The sequence below is a fragment of the Balaenoptera ricei genome, chromosome 15, assembly GCF_028023285.1.
Source record: "Balaenoptera ricei isolate mBalRic1 chromosome 15, mBalRic1.hap2, whole genome shotgun sequence".
NCBI lineage: Eukaryota > Metazoa > Chordata > Mammalia > Artiodactyla > Balaenopteridae > Balaenoptera > Balaenoptera ricei.
Genome location: NC_082653.1, coordinates 24,166,880 through 24,181,094, shown reverse-complemented (window position 1 = coordinate 24,181,094; position 14,215 = coordinate 24,166,880). Strand labels below are relative to the sequence as shown.

The following is a 14,215-nucleotide window of genomic DNA, read 5'->3' as shown; positions in this document are numbered from 1 at the left end:
GCATGTCTGCTTTTATTGATTTGTATCACGTATACTGTCCCAGGCAGGTCGCAAGCTCAGGAAAAGGACCTACATCTGACAGAGCCTATACTTCTAGGGACACTCAGCAAAATGATGCTGGTGTGTGTGTGTGTGTCCATGTCCTCTCCATCCTCCCAGGTTCATCTCAGACCCACTCATTCAGTCCTCTCCCTGGTCTCTCTTCAGCTGGTTCCCTCTACCAGGAATTCCTCTAACCCTTGCCTCCATCTATCCAAGTCCTTCCCACCCTTCAAGGCTTGGCTCAAAGGCTGCCTCCTCTAAGAAACTTTTCTCACCACTCCGTCATCACCACCACTTGCTGGCCTTCCTTCTCTACCACCTTCTGTCACTGGTTAGCCTTTAATTAGATACACCAATCGTTTATGCATTGAATCCTTGTCTCCCAGGGACTGAGTCTGATTCATTTCTCAACCCTATGGCATGTCCAGCACAGGACTGGGTACACAGCTTAGGTACAAAAAGATACTGGTTGGTGCATGCATGCCTCTGTGTGTGTGTATATGTGTGTGTGTGTGTGTGTGTGTGTGTGTGGTTATGTGCATATTTATGGTCTGTGGATCCTAAGGGGTCTACGGTGTGCACCGAATGTAGCCATTCATTTAGCCAAATGACATTTATTGAGTACCTATAACTAGAATCCTGAGTGTTTTGGTTTATCACATGGACTGCATCTGTGGGTGTACAGTTTGTGAGTGTGAACCCTGTCAGTGTGCAGTGTATATTGTGCAGGCATTTGGAGCATCTCTGTTATATGAGGATTTTGTGTGCATGGGGACATGGGAACTGTTGATATTGTGTGTCCTGTCTGTGCAAAAACACGATCTTAAGAAATTAAGAGTCAGAGACACAGATCTGAGCCCCTGTCACTTACTCGGACCTGATTCCAAGCAAGTCATCAAACTCGCTGGGTCCCAGCTTCTGAATTTCTATTATAGGGAAAATAATATCTATGATCCTAGAATTGTACGCCTACTAGAGCTCTATCTCGTAGGGTATTGTGAGGATGAAGGATGAGAAGTAACTGGTGAGAAGGGCTCAGCACAGTGACAAACGGCAGGTGCCCAGTAACTGTGGGTTCCATTTCCCCATATGTGTGCATGTATGTCTGTGAGCAAGAATCCCAAGCCCAAGGAATGTCTAACCTGGGCCTCTAGACTCCCTCTCCTCCCCATAAGGCCCCTGCTCGAGCTCCCACCCCAGAGTCTGGGACCTGAGCCAATCTGGAGTCACAGTGGATGGAGGACGGACATGTCCTTTCTGGGAGTAGAACTACAACTCAAAGCGGCTTCGGAGCAGCTTGGACTTGGACTTGTTGTACTGAGTAATGAGGTCCAGTTTGCTGTGGCCCAGGGTCAGCCGTTTCTCATCCCCAGACAGGCCATTGCTACTGCCTTTGCGCTGGCCACCTGTGGGGCCCCCGGGGGGGCCAGGCTCAGGTCCCTGCCTGGTGCCCTGTAACTGATGATACTTGGTGATGAGGTCCAGCTGGCTGTGGCCCAGAGTCAGCCACTTCTCATCCCCAGAGTCCACTCCAGGCTTTCTGGCAGGGCTCGGTCTGGGGAGATCATTGGACCCAGGCCCCTCACCCCGGAATGGGCCAAACTTCATGATGAGGTCCAGCTGGCTGTGTCCCAGGTTCTGCCGTTGTTCATCTGGACCCTGCTTACCAGGCCTGGCCAAGGAGTTGGCTTCAGGGGGCACTCTGGAGCCCCCAGCCTTGGGGGACTGTACCTGGAGGTCCATTTGGCCATGGCTGTGGTCTGGGCACAGCCTCTTGTCCTCTGGGGTCCGATTGCCAGGCCTGGGGGAACGTGACTCAGGGGGACCCCTGGCACCCTGGGCCTGGGGCAGGAGATCCAGCTGGTTGTATCTCTGATTTGAGGCCAACCTCCTGTCCTCTGGGGCCTGCTCACTAGGCCAAAGGGAGCCTGAGTTGGGGGTCACCCCAGAATCAGGGCCTCCTGCTTCTCGTGCCCTGGGGAAGGGGACGAGGAGATCCAGCTGGCCATGGCTCTGACTCAGAGACACCTTATTCTCCTCCGCTGCCTCCAGGGCTGTGCCGGGTACCCAGCGGCCTTGTGGGGGGCTAGGCTCCTGGCTTCCTGTGACCCCATTCTCTGGGAGCCGGGACAGAGCTGAGACACACCGGGGAAAGGAGAGGAGGGGGCGAGGGCGAGCAAGCAAAGGTGACTCCCCTGCCAGGGTCACAGGGCTGCTGCTATTGTGGTTGAGGGCAGGGGAGGACTGGGACGAGGGGGATGCCCCCAGCTTGCTCAGGTTGGCCCTGTAGGGCCCAAGCAGGGGGCCGTGGTTAGGGTCTGACAGCTGGCATTGCAGGGAGGGCTGGCCACCAGCCTCACAGCGGGCAGGGCCCGGGGAGGAGGATCCCATACCCGTGTCACTGCAGCCACCACCTCTTGGCAGAGCGGGGTAGGAGGAGTGACCCCTGCGGGGTGAGCACTTGATGCTGCTGAGGCTGGTGCTGGAGCGCGACGAGGATGTGGTGCTGGGGATGCCGGGCCTGAAGGCCAGGGCCACTGGGGGAGGGCACGGTGCCCTGGGAGACAGGGGATCTTCACATCCGCAGAAGCCCTTCACGGGCCGGGACTCGGCATAAAGACAGCGGAACTCCCGGTCAAAGTCTTCCACGATGCGGCCCCTCAGCTGCAGCACCATGCTCGTGTGGGCCTGGCCGCAAAGCCAGGTGAAGCTGGGGGCAGAGGGTCAGGGTCAAGAGGCAAAGTGCAGGACCTTGGGGCCAGGCAGGAGTCACAAACAGGGGAGCAAGACAAAACCACCACCACCCCGAGGGCCCAAGTGAGGGGGCAGAGCTCTGACTCCAGAGTCTGTTCTAGCCCTAGCGCAGCTTAGTGGACTTCGGCACGTGGTTTCACATCTCAGCCTCAACTTCCCATCTGTAAAATGGACCAAGGGCCAGGTTCCCTGAAGTCCCTCCAATTCCGAGGTGCAAGAGTTACTTTCTATGCCAAGGGCATTAAAATAATCCTTCCACAGAGTGAGCTCCTCCAGGGCCCAGCCCAGGGCTGTCTTGCTCCCTATACTGGCCCCTGGGCCCTGCACCATGCCTGGCACATGGCGGCTGCTCAGTTCATGGTGGAAGGGATGGATGAAGGAAGGAAAGTTCAAAGCTGCCAGGTCCCAGGCACCCTCGCAAGCTGGTGGCTCAGCCCCAGGCACCCTCCCCGCCATCCACTTGCTCACCTGTAGCTGCCCGCCACCACCTGCTCACAGTCAATGATGGTGAACTTCTCCAGGGCCTGCCCCGTGAAGCGGCGGCCTGCCTTGCTGCAGTATGTGTCCCCACACGTGCTCCGCACACGCATGTTCTGGGCCAAGGAGGGAGGGAGGTTGGGAATCACCTTTAGAGGACGGGGCTCAAGCCATGTCTAAATCCCCTGGGGTCTCTGACCCAAAATAGCTAGGAGAACCCGGCCTCCCACTCCCATTGACCCCCGATGCTCACGAACCACCCAACTGACTCTCCTGCCCTCCCTGACTCCTCACCCCACACCCCAGTTCCTGCCCCTGTCCCTTGCTGACCTGTAGGTGCCCTCCATTGAGGTCCATCTTGTAGCACATCTCCAGGAAGTGCCTCAGGTGTTCCTCGGCCAGAAGCAGATAGACGGGGACACCACGCCAGCACGAGGCCTCCATGAGGTCACACAGAAGTTCCATGTCGGTGAAGATGTCCATCACCACAGCCACCACCTGGCGGGGCGGTGGGGGGAAGGAGGAGCTCAGCCCTGCCCGGGGCACTGCCGAGGCCAGGGGCAGAGGCTAGATCCCCGGAAACAGCACTGGACTGAAAAGCAGGAGGCCAGAGCCCGTGAGAACACCTGAACTGGGAGGGCTTTTAGTGGTGACCCAGCCTGGGGGTTCCTGACTTGGAAACTGGGGGGTTTCACTGTCTTGAAGCCCAGAAGGCTGTTTGAAAGTTTTTGTGTGCATTTTTCTAAGGACGGTTTGTTTATCTGTCATCTGATTCTCAAAGAGATCTGTGGATCAGCTGTACCAGTCTAAAGGTCTACTCTACAGATGGGAAGACAGAGGCCCAGAGGGGGAAAGAGTCAGAAGCAAAACCCAGACCCCACTTCCCAGGCTAGCACCTCACAATCCCCCCACTAGCTCAAGCTGTAGCTCTGGCTGTCTGTCTGAGGCTCCCTTCTCACGGATCAGAGCTGCAGGCCAATTACTGGGGTCTTCAGTGCCCTTTGCTAGACCCACCTGTTGCCCTGAGAAGCTGCAGAGATCTGCTGTGACCTCTTACAACTGGGACCAAGTTTTCTGCTCAGTTGAGAGGCGGGGCTTGCAATATCTGCCGTGAGAAGCTCCTCTCCCAGTCCGGGCTGAAAGGCAGGAGGTGCGGAGCAAAGCACTCCAGCTCTGGAGCCAGACAGAACTGGGTTCGAACCTGCACTCTGCTACTTCCTAGTGCTATGACCTTAGGTGAATTCCTTCACCTCTGGGAGCCTCAACTTCCTCATCTGCTAAATGGAGATAATGATAGCTACCTCTCAAGAGTTATGGGGAATTAAATGTGAAAATACTCAACACACAACAGAAGCTCAGTAAATGTTCCTCTCCTGCTGCCTCCTTAACAAACAAAGCCATTGGGCCACAGGGGGAGGAAGCACTTCCCAAGATCACTCTGAGAGTCAGTGACAGCCCAGAGTGGAAGCTTGGCTCCTGGCCCAGAGGTGGAGGGTCTAGACAGGGGGGATGAGGAACCAAAGCACTGAGGGATGCCCTAGTCCATGGCATAGGCCTGGCCACGGGTGAGGGGAACAAGGACAAGCCAGAAAGATCAAACGGGCAGGGGTGATGACAGCAGCCATCTCACTAATAACCCCATTCCCTGTGCCAGTCAGGTCTGGCCCTCCCCTGCCTGGGACATAGGTAGACCTGCCAGGGAGGCTCTGGAGGTACCAGCGGGATCCCAGCATCCTGGCTCCTAACATCTGCAGCAGGTACCCTCAGGGCTGCTCCCCTAGCAAGGGCGCTGAATCTATCCCACCCCAAACCCCGCCTAAGGTCATCTGATCCATCTCCCTGCCTCCTGAGTCAGAGGTCAGGACTCCAGGAGTGAGGCTGTGCTAGTCTGTAGCTGAAGGCTTCCCAGGTACCAACACCCCACCTGCTCTGCCGCTTCCCTTTCTCCTGAGCCCTGCTCCCCGTCCTTGAGCCCAGCAGCTTCCGCCCCTCTTTCCTTTGGGTGCAGAGCTAAAAGCCCAGCCCTCAAGGCCATGCTGAGGCCCAGGCACAAGTGCCCCCTCCCCTGCTTCAGGCCAGTGGAGATACAGTGCACAAAGCGAGGTGCGGTTGAGACCATTTGTCAGGAGGCAGGGCTGTGCCTGGGGCCCGGGGCCTGAGTCTAGACCCCTTTCCCTCTCCCTGAGCCCCGGGTTCCATTTCACCAACCGACTGGACCTGCTGAGTAAGTCCCAGCCCCTTTCTGGCCTCAGTTTCCTCCTCTGTAACTCAAGGGGGTGGCTCAGATGCTCACCAAGGTTGGGGTTCTTAGTTTGGGGATCACAGACCTTTCTGAGAATCTGATGAAGGCCATAGGCCCTCTCCCCCAAAAAAAGAGAGGGGATCCCCTCCGCAACGAGCGCCACTTCGCACGCGTTTTCAGGGTGTGTGTGGAGTCCCTGAGGCCCATCCCCTGTTCTAAGCTTATTAGTAATGTCCTGGAGTGCCAAGAGGTTACCAAGGTAAATAAAACACGCCCACACTCTAGGAGCTTGTGATCTGATAGGGGGCAGAGGTTCTCGTCCCAGTGCTGCCCCCAAGCTGCTGTGTGGCCACACTTTCCCTCCCTGGGCCTCAGTTTCCACATCTGTGAAATGAATGTCTGAAGAGACGAGGCCCTTACCGTGCGGGCCTGGCTGAAGAGGAAATGCAGAAGGTCCTTGACGCTCTTGGCTTTGTCCCGCTGGAAGTGGACCACAGCCTGCGTGGGCCTGAATCCCGCGGCCCGTGGCACCTCGGGCCAGCCCAAGTCCAGGTCCGGGGGGTCTATGTCGGAGGCCAGGGGGAAGTAAGTGCCGGAGGTGACTTCGGAGAGCAGGCTGAGGTGGTCAGGCCCTGCAGCTTCTGGTCCCTGGGCCTCGCCTAGCTCAGAGCCCCCGCGCGCATGGCTGGTCATGTAGTCCACATCCAGAGGGCTCAGGAAGGGCAGCTCCCGCTCCGCGGAGATGACCCGCAGGTAGGCAACCTCACCCCGCTCCAGGAGGGCATCGGCCGCCAGCCGGGCGGCCTCACTGTGCTGGAGCACCCGTGGGGAACTCTCCCGCCACCGCGGCCGCTTCAGCTCCTCCACCCGGCCCCGCAGGGGCCCCGCCATGCCCTGAGCTCCCAGAGCCTCCGAACACACCTGCCTACCGGCTACCCTCACCTTCCAGCAGGCTCCGTGGCGGGCACCAGGGGCTGGCCGCAGCAGGAAGAAGATACCAGCAGAAACTGCCTCCCGCCCGCCTGCCCTTTGTCAGAGCCGTGCTCCACCCCATTGCCCCCGGCCTCGGGAACCTGTTGGGTCAGCCTCACCTGTCCGCCTGCAGTTGGGACTCGCCCGCCGCCCGGGGAAAGGGCAGGTCCTTACTCAGCACACACTCCCTCCGCATCACCTGCTCCATCCCCACCAGGCTCCCAGCAAGTTTCCTCCAGACCCTGCCCTTTCAGAGTCCCAGTGAAAAATGCTGTCCCACCCCTGAAAAATTCTGTTCCCGATGGCTGCGTTTCCACCACCCTCAACTCTGGGGAAACTCTTGACCTGGTGGCGCCAGACCCCAGCCTTTCTCCCCTCCTCGGGGCGGGGCTGAGTATTAAATGGTTAGTGAGAAAGTTGGTTGAGAGGATCGGGGGACACACTGCATGGTCCGGAGGCAAACAGCAGGCCAGTTTCTGTTCTCTGCCCCCATCAAGGGCCTTAGTCCCGGAGTCCTCAGGAGCAGGGTGAGGCTTTGCGCTGGGGAAGGGGGCTCAGCAGATGGCAGCTAGTTAGGGAGGCAGGCCGGGCAGAAGTGGTCACAACGGTGCCAGCCCCACCTTTCTGTGGAGGGACGAGGTCCCATGAGGGTGGCTGGGACAGCAGGAGACCTAATGCCATGTCTCAACGACCCCGTTTAGTACTGGCTGCACTTGCTTTAACTGATCTGTGATTATGTCCAGATCAGACTCAGGTTCCTCTATGTCCACAAAGCTTCACTTGGGGCCCAATGCATGCACATCGGGGCGGGTGCTGGTGAGGGGATTTAGGGTCTCCCTGCGTCAAGCTGGGCCCTGGGACTAAAGACGAATGCGGCTTTGTCTTTGAGGAGCCTAGAGGGGCCCAGGAGGGGCAGGGGCAGAAATCAGAGGCCCGGGTACCCTAAGGAGGCCCTTCCCTGGGCCCTGGGCGAGGGGAGGCTGCGTGAGGGGCAGGGGGAGGAGTAAGCAGAGCCAGACTGTGGGAGGGTAACAAGCCGTAGGGGGAGCCAAGGTGGCAGGGCCTTATCTCTAGATTTGTTTAGGGGGAGAACAGGGGCCTTATCTGGGTCAGAGAAGCACTCCTGGGAGGGGAGGAGTCATGTTTCTGTGTTGCTGAGTTCCTGTGTTTATCCCTCAATGTGTGTATGTCTACCTGACGGTACATATTTTTGGATCTTTTAAAAAATTATTTTTAATTAACATAAAGTTTACCATCTTAACCATTTTTAAGTGTGCAGTTCAGTGGTATTAAGTACACTCATATTGCTGTGCAACTGTCACCACTATCCATCTCCAGAACTTTTTCATCTTCCCCAACTGAAACTCTGTACCTATGAAAGGCTAAGTACCCTGCTCAACCCCTGATAGCCACCACTCTACTTTCTGAGTGTGAATTTGACCACTCTGGGTACCTCATGTAAGTGGAATCATACAGTCTTTGTCTTTTTGTGACTGGCATATTTCAGCTAGCATAAAGGTTCACTCATGTTGAAGCATGTGACAGGATTTCCTTCCTTTTTTTTTTTTTTTTAATTTATTAGTTCCAGCTCTAGAGAGCATTTTTTTACTCATCGATTGAGAGGATCTTTTCTTTTTTTTTAAATTTTATTTATTTACTTAGTTATTTATGGCTGTGTTGGGTCTTCGTTTCTGTGCGAGGGCTTTCTCTAGTTGCAGCAAGTGGGGGCCACTCTTCATCGCGGTGCGCGGGCCTCTCACTATTGCGGCCTGTCTTGTTGTGGAGCACAGGCTCCAGACGCGCAGGCTCAGTAGTTGTGGCTCACGGGCCTAGTTGCTCCGCGGCATGTGGGATCTTCCCAGGCCAGGGCTCGAACCCATGTCCCCTGCATTAGCAGGCAGATTCTCAACCACTGCGCCACCAGGGAAGCCCAGGATTTCCTTCCTTTTTAAGGCTGAATAATATTCCATTGTGTGTATATACCACATTGTTTATCCATTCACCCACTGATAGACACTTGGATTGTTTCCACCTTTTGGCTATTGTGAATAATACTGCTTGAACATGGGTGTACAAATTTGGCTCTGTATTTTTTAATATTTCCCTCCATGCCCACATTTGTATTAGATTCCATTTTTTAAAGTAAAAAAACCACTGAATATTGGCAATTTCACGTGGCTCAACTCAACATATACAGGAACACCTCAGAGATATCATGGGTTCAGTTCCAGACCACCACAATAAAGCAAATATTGATATCTCAATAAAGTGGATCACACAATTTTTTTGGTTTCCCAGTGCATACAGAAGTTATGTTTACACTATACTGTAGTCTATTAAGTGTGCAATAGAATGATGTCTAAAAAACAATGTCATACTGTAATTAAAAAATACTTTATTGCTAAAAAATGCTAACCATCATCTGAGAACTCAGGGTTGCTACAAACCTTCAGTTGGTAAAAAAAAAAAAAAAAAAAATGCAGTATCTGCAAAGCACTGTACAGTGAAGTACAATAAAATGAGGTATGCCTGTACACTATACCTATGCTTAACTATATACCTCGGCATGTGTGTACATTACATACTGTCTATTTGTGATGTTTGTGTGTCTGCTTGGCTGTCTTTAAGTATCTAGCTGCACATCAGTGTGTATTTACCTGCGTGTGCATCTGTGTGTGTTCTCGTGTATGTGTCTGGGTGCATATCTGTGTGCATGAATGTCTGGGCACTAGGGGTGGTTTTTGACCCTAACATGGGACTGTGGTACTAAGTGTCTGTACAAGGGAGCTCAACTGAGAGGGGCAAGGATGGGAAGACTGAGTTGAAAAGGGCTCCAAGGGATCCCGGATACCCTGATAATAAAAGCGTATAAATCAAACTAAATCCCCCAGGGCTGCAGGACTGTCCACCCGTCCTATGGGCTGAGTGGGTAAAGGGCAATGGGAGGACAGACAGGTATATCTTAGCCTTGGGGCGGAGCCTAGGGGTGGGGACCCAGGGTGACAAGAGCCATACAGATAGCTAAGCCCAGACCCTGGATGCAGTGGGTCGGGCACAGGCCCCTTAATAACTGTTATTAAGAGGAAGAAAAGTATTTTCCTGTCCAGGGGGTGTGTCAGGCGCCTGCCTGGCATCATTCGGCTATCCTAGGGGCCATTTAGCCTTGTCTGTTCTCTCTTAGAAGCTGAGTGGCACCTGGGCAGGTGAATGTCGTGTGGGGCTGGTGGGAGCAGAGGCTGGGCTGCAGCACTTCAGTTGCAGGCTGCTCTGATGCCAACACTGCCACACACCTTTACTGTGGCACCTCTGGGTCAGGGGAGACAAGATTCCTGGGAGGAGCAGCCAGGGCTAGTAGGGGCGCCAGAGTGTGCCTAAATCCCTTGAATCAAGGCAAAGTGACCTAAGAGCTTGACACAGGGACAAGTCGTGAGGATTCCCAGAGACTGGCTCGAGCTGGGTATTAAAGGATGAGAAGGATTTTGAGACGTGCAGGGTGGAGGGCTGGGCGTTCCAGGCTGGAGGACTAGAGGGGCGGGGGCCTGCCTGCTGAAGGTATTGGGAGCAGCAATGCAGGGAAAGGGCTACCGGAAAGGCTGTCTGGAGCCACACCCTGAAGAGGGCCTTGCTGAGGCCCAGAGGTTGGCAAGATCCATCGAGCGGTGTTTTAGGATAACTTAGGAAGCAGGCCCCTGGGGGCAGAGTGGCCCAAAGCAGGAGTCCCAGAAACAGCCCAGATGGTGTGGTTTGCTGTTCTTGAGCACCACACAGGCCTTCAGGAGGCCACACTGGCTCTGGCACTTAATGGGTGAGCCAAACAATCACAACTCTGAGTCACAGTGGCTTAATCTGTGAAATGGGACCAACAGCATCTCCTTCACCAGGTTGTTGTAAGGAATAAGTGGACTACTCTGTGTCAGGTGCCTGACTGAGAGGACGAGGAGCTCAGTACATGCTGAATTTAGAGCTTTTCCAGCCATGAAGGGGCAGGGGCTCAGTGACGGCCTGACGGCAAACGAAGCAGCACCACAGAAGCTCCTTCGGGTCCGTCTCCGGCCCCTTCCAGACCAAAGGCCAGCCCTGAAGGTGAATATGGCCCTGGGCCATGTCAGTGGAGTGTGGCTCTGAGATTTGGCCTCTCATCCCAGCTCACAGGAGTCAAGGTCCTCTCTCCACTCCGCATACACAGATGAACACTGGGCAAGTACAATCACAAGGAATAAGGCTTTTGGCATTCTGTTTTGGAAAGGTGACTGTGTCTGGGTCTACACTGTAACACTGTGACGATGGGGTCTCACCCTTTCCCCCACGTCCTTCCCTCCACCCCCTCTACCCATCCGTCCACCGTATCCCATCCCACAGTGGGAGACCTGTCCCCACTCCCCATGTTTCCATAAGGGGAGAGAATTCCCACTCCACTCTCCTGGAGGGGAAGGGTGAGAGGACCACCCCCTAAATCCTCACCGGCTTCATCCTCCCCCGAGGAGGGGAATGGCTTGGCTGATTAGTGGCTTAGGGAAGGAGCTGAGCTCAAATATTTCTGGGTCTCTCTCTCTCTCTCTCTCACCCTTGGTTCTGCTGTAGGCAGAAGTAGCATATTCTCCATTGATCTACATCGTAAAATTCCACAGGAGGTTCTGTCCCTGCCAGGGAGAGAGGTCTGCCCCTTTTTTGGGGGCGGGGTGGGGTGTGCATGTTTATTTTGGGGAGGATATTATTAAGTCCATTTGGCCCAAAAGCAAAAGCTACATTCTCCAATCAGCTTTATCAGAAATACTGGTAAAGCCCCCATTTTGATGTCCATGTGTCTGTCTCTTATTTTTCAATTCATTCTGGACTTGGGAGGGGAAGAAAGATATATTAGCCATTGATCTCTTAAGCCCCCAACATTATTGATCCAGCCACCTCTCCCTCCCCATCCCCTCTCCCTCTGCCCATTCAGTCCACCCAACATATATTTAATGCTTACTGTAGGCCAGCACTGTGGTCCCAAAGATGAGTAAGACTCGGTCTGTGCCCTGGAGGAACTCAGTTTAGTGGGGAAGGTAGACTCGTAAATAATTATAAGCCACAGAATAAGCCGAGGTATAAACCAATTGCTTGGGGTTTAGAGCTCATGAGCCATTCTGGAAGCTTAGAGGAACCATGTTCCACCCTCCACCCCCAATTAGAGTACAGCCCTGTTGTAGGCTCTTTCTCAGATGGTGACTGGGAGGTGAAGGAACTGTTTCTGGCCACAGGGAGAGAGAAGAAGAGGGAAGAAGCAAGCCAGCACAGGTCAGTGATTCTGGTTCCCGACTGTGAAAACTTGAGTGAGCCTCTCAAGGCCTCAGCCTCCCATCTGTAGAGCAAGAGGCTGGAGGTCTCCAAGTCCCTTCTAGTGCTCACATTGTGTTCTATCACTTTTTGACATTACGGGTCAGTGCTTGAAGATTCCCTTTCCGGAAATCCCCGGCCAGGATCTCCAGGACCTTTTCTCACCTTATCAGAGGGATGGAGGCCCTTGACCTGGGCAGGGTCTGGGCCCTGGGCTCAGCAGCATGGCTCGAGGAGGGAAGTCCCCTGGAAGCCACAGAAAACTTGTAAGGGGTGGTTATCACCAGGGCAGAGTGAGGGGGTAGAAGATCATGGCCAGGGGCCTGAGGTTTGGCCTATCCTCCCTAAGGCCAAGTCCATGGTGTCAGTGGTCAGGGCACAGTGGGATGCAGTGGGAGAAGGCTGAAGGGGGCAGAACCAGGGTAGCAAAGGGCTTCTCCCAAGGGAAGAGTTCAGTTTGGGACTGTCGTGTTCTCGGCCCACAAACCTGCCCACTCCCCTTCCTTCCCCACCTCACCCCAAGGGCTGATAAACTCTAGGTTCCCCGGGCATGGAGACCAGCGTGAGCTCCCTTCCCTCTGGGCCCTCACCTCAGAAATCACTTGCCCCCGACCTGTCCTCCAATCTCTGGTCTCAGGAAAGGCTTCCCTCCTCCCCTCCAAAGCCAGGCCCTTGTTTTCCAGACTAGGCTTCCACTTCCAGAGGGATCTAACCCTAATTCCTCACATTAGAGGGACGCTTCCTACTCGACTCATTGCTTTTTCTCCGTTCCTTCTCATCTAGGTGCCTCCCAAGATACCACAACTGTTGCCATAACCTGCTCTCAAAAGTCTTGTTCCTGGAAGTCTAAAGCCCTTAAGCTCCACCCACTTACTCCCGGCCCTACGCTGCTCTGCAGCACACGGCCTTAGCTGCCTCCTCCGCCTGGAAGGCTCCACCCACACCGCCCACCCCTGGCTTTTACTCCTGATTCCGCCTCCTACGCTGGTTCCTAATCTCTTCCTACCCCCAGTGGATGCTTTCTCCCACGCCCACCCCACTTCCTTTTCTACCCTCCACATTTCGTCTCTGGGAACTCATCCAGTTTCATGACTTCAGGTGTCCCTTCTATACGCAAGACAGGGCCAAAGTTCTTGGCCCCGAGGTCCTCATCATCCCCCAAGGTCCAGGCCTGCCCTATGCCCTTGCCCTCCCTGATGCATCTTCCGTCAGACCAGCTCCCCATACAGACACAACCAACATGCACCAAAGCAGTGGGGTGGGGCTTGAAGACGAGACTGGTCAGCTTCGCTATGAAAGTGGTTTCTTGCACCAGTAAGTGGTTTCTCCTCAGTGGACCTGTTTCCCTAGTGCATCATGGGGGCAATAATCCCTGCCCTATCTCATAGGATAATGTAATTAGCACCCAAAAAAAACCACAATGCAAAGAAGATTCTTCTTTTCACGCTCCCCTCTTCTGCCAGACATCACCATCTCTCTGCTCCCAGGAGAGCCCTGAACAGCTTTCTTCAGGCTTCATGTTCAGTGAGGCATCAAGTCCTGACGATTTTATTCCCTGCAATGCCTCTGGGGTTTGAACTTCCTCTGAATTTCTACAATCGCCCCCAGGCCTTCAAGCCTAGCTGGCTAGAATCCTTCCTGACTGTGCCCATCCACCCTGCACGCCGCTGTGCATCTGCACTCCCATCAGGTCACAGTCCCTGCCAGATGCAGCGTTACCCAGACTTCCCTGAGCCGTGGCCCCATCTGGATCTCGGCAACCTTTTCTTCCCTGGCAACCGACTCAGCTGCTCCACTTGAGTCTGAAGTTTCCTGCTCCGTGCCGCGGATCCTCACTTCCTGTTTTTCTTTCCACCTACCTAAACCTTGCCCGTCCTTTATGTTCCAACTCCTCGAAGGCTTTTCTGAACCTTGAACCTGAACTCCCTTGTTCTGACTTTTCCTGTTAGTATGTGTATGCGCCCACAGAAGCCCACGTGGCTGGAATACTGCTTTAGTTTTCCTTTTACTTTTTAATGTAGCACAACTGACCCTTTCCCCATCTAGTACTCCTTTTCTAGAACTAAAAGCATTGGACTTGGGTGTCAGAACCGCCTGAGTCTGCATGCAGGGTAAATCTGGGCTTCCCTGAGCTTCAGTCCCCCTCAGCGGTAACATGAACGTACAAATAACACTTACCTCACAGAACTGTCACTGAGGATTAAATGAGATACTAACTGAAAACACCAAGCAGCGTCTGGCGCAGAACAGAAACACAAAAAACACTGGCTGAAGCGTAGCCTGGGCTTTAATCTCAGCTTGATGTAAGAAAGCAATACTTGCAATTTTTAAAATTTTAGGCAAATCTGAAACCTCAGGGGTACTATTCGCAACATTGTTCAGTGTTTCTCATTTTAAGACCCTGTAATATATTCT

General features: G+C 54.2%; 1 protein-coding gene across 1 annotated transcript; it reads right to left on the bottom strand.

Moving 5' to 3' along the window:
- Positions 1-1,310: 1,310 nt before the first annotated feature.
- Positions 1,311-6,418, bottom strand: FAM83C (family with sequence similarity 83 member C). The gene is made up of 4 exons (XM_059897885.1): positions 5,936-6,418; positions 3,604-3,771; positions 3,265-3,389; positions 1,311-2,752 (listed from the first exon to the last, which is right to left on the bottom strand). The coding sequence occupies exons 1-4, from the start codon at positions 6,404-6,406 to the stop codon at positions 1,312-1,314; spliced, it is 2,205 nt and encodes a 734-aa protein (XP_059753868.1). The 5' UTR covers positions 6,407-6,418; the 3' UTR covers position 1,311.
- Between the last annotated feature and the right edge of the window lie 7,797 nt (positions 6,419-14,215).

What these genes read in the sequence shown, in the direction of transcription:
- FAM83C (XM_059897885.1), bottom strand. Translation starts at nt 6,406, where the DNA reads ATGGCGGGGCCCCTGCGGGGCCGGGTGGAGGAGCTGAAGCGGCCGCGG. An exon ending in TCTTCAGCCAGGCCCGCACG is followed by an intron (nt 3,772 to 5,935) that starts GTAAGGGCCTCG and finishes CCGCCCCGCCAG; the next exon opens with GTGGTGGCTGTGGTGATGGA. An exon ending in GTGGTGGCGGGCAGCTACAG is followed by an intron (nt 2,753 to 3,264) that starts GTGAGCAAGTGG and finishes CTCTGCCCCCAG; the next exon opens with CTTCACCTGGCTTTGCGGCC.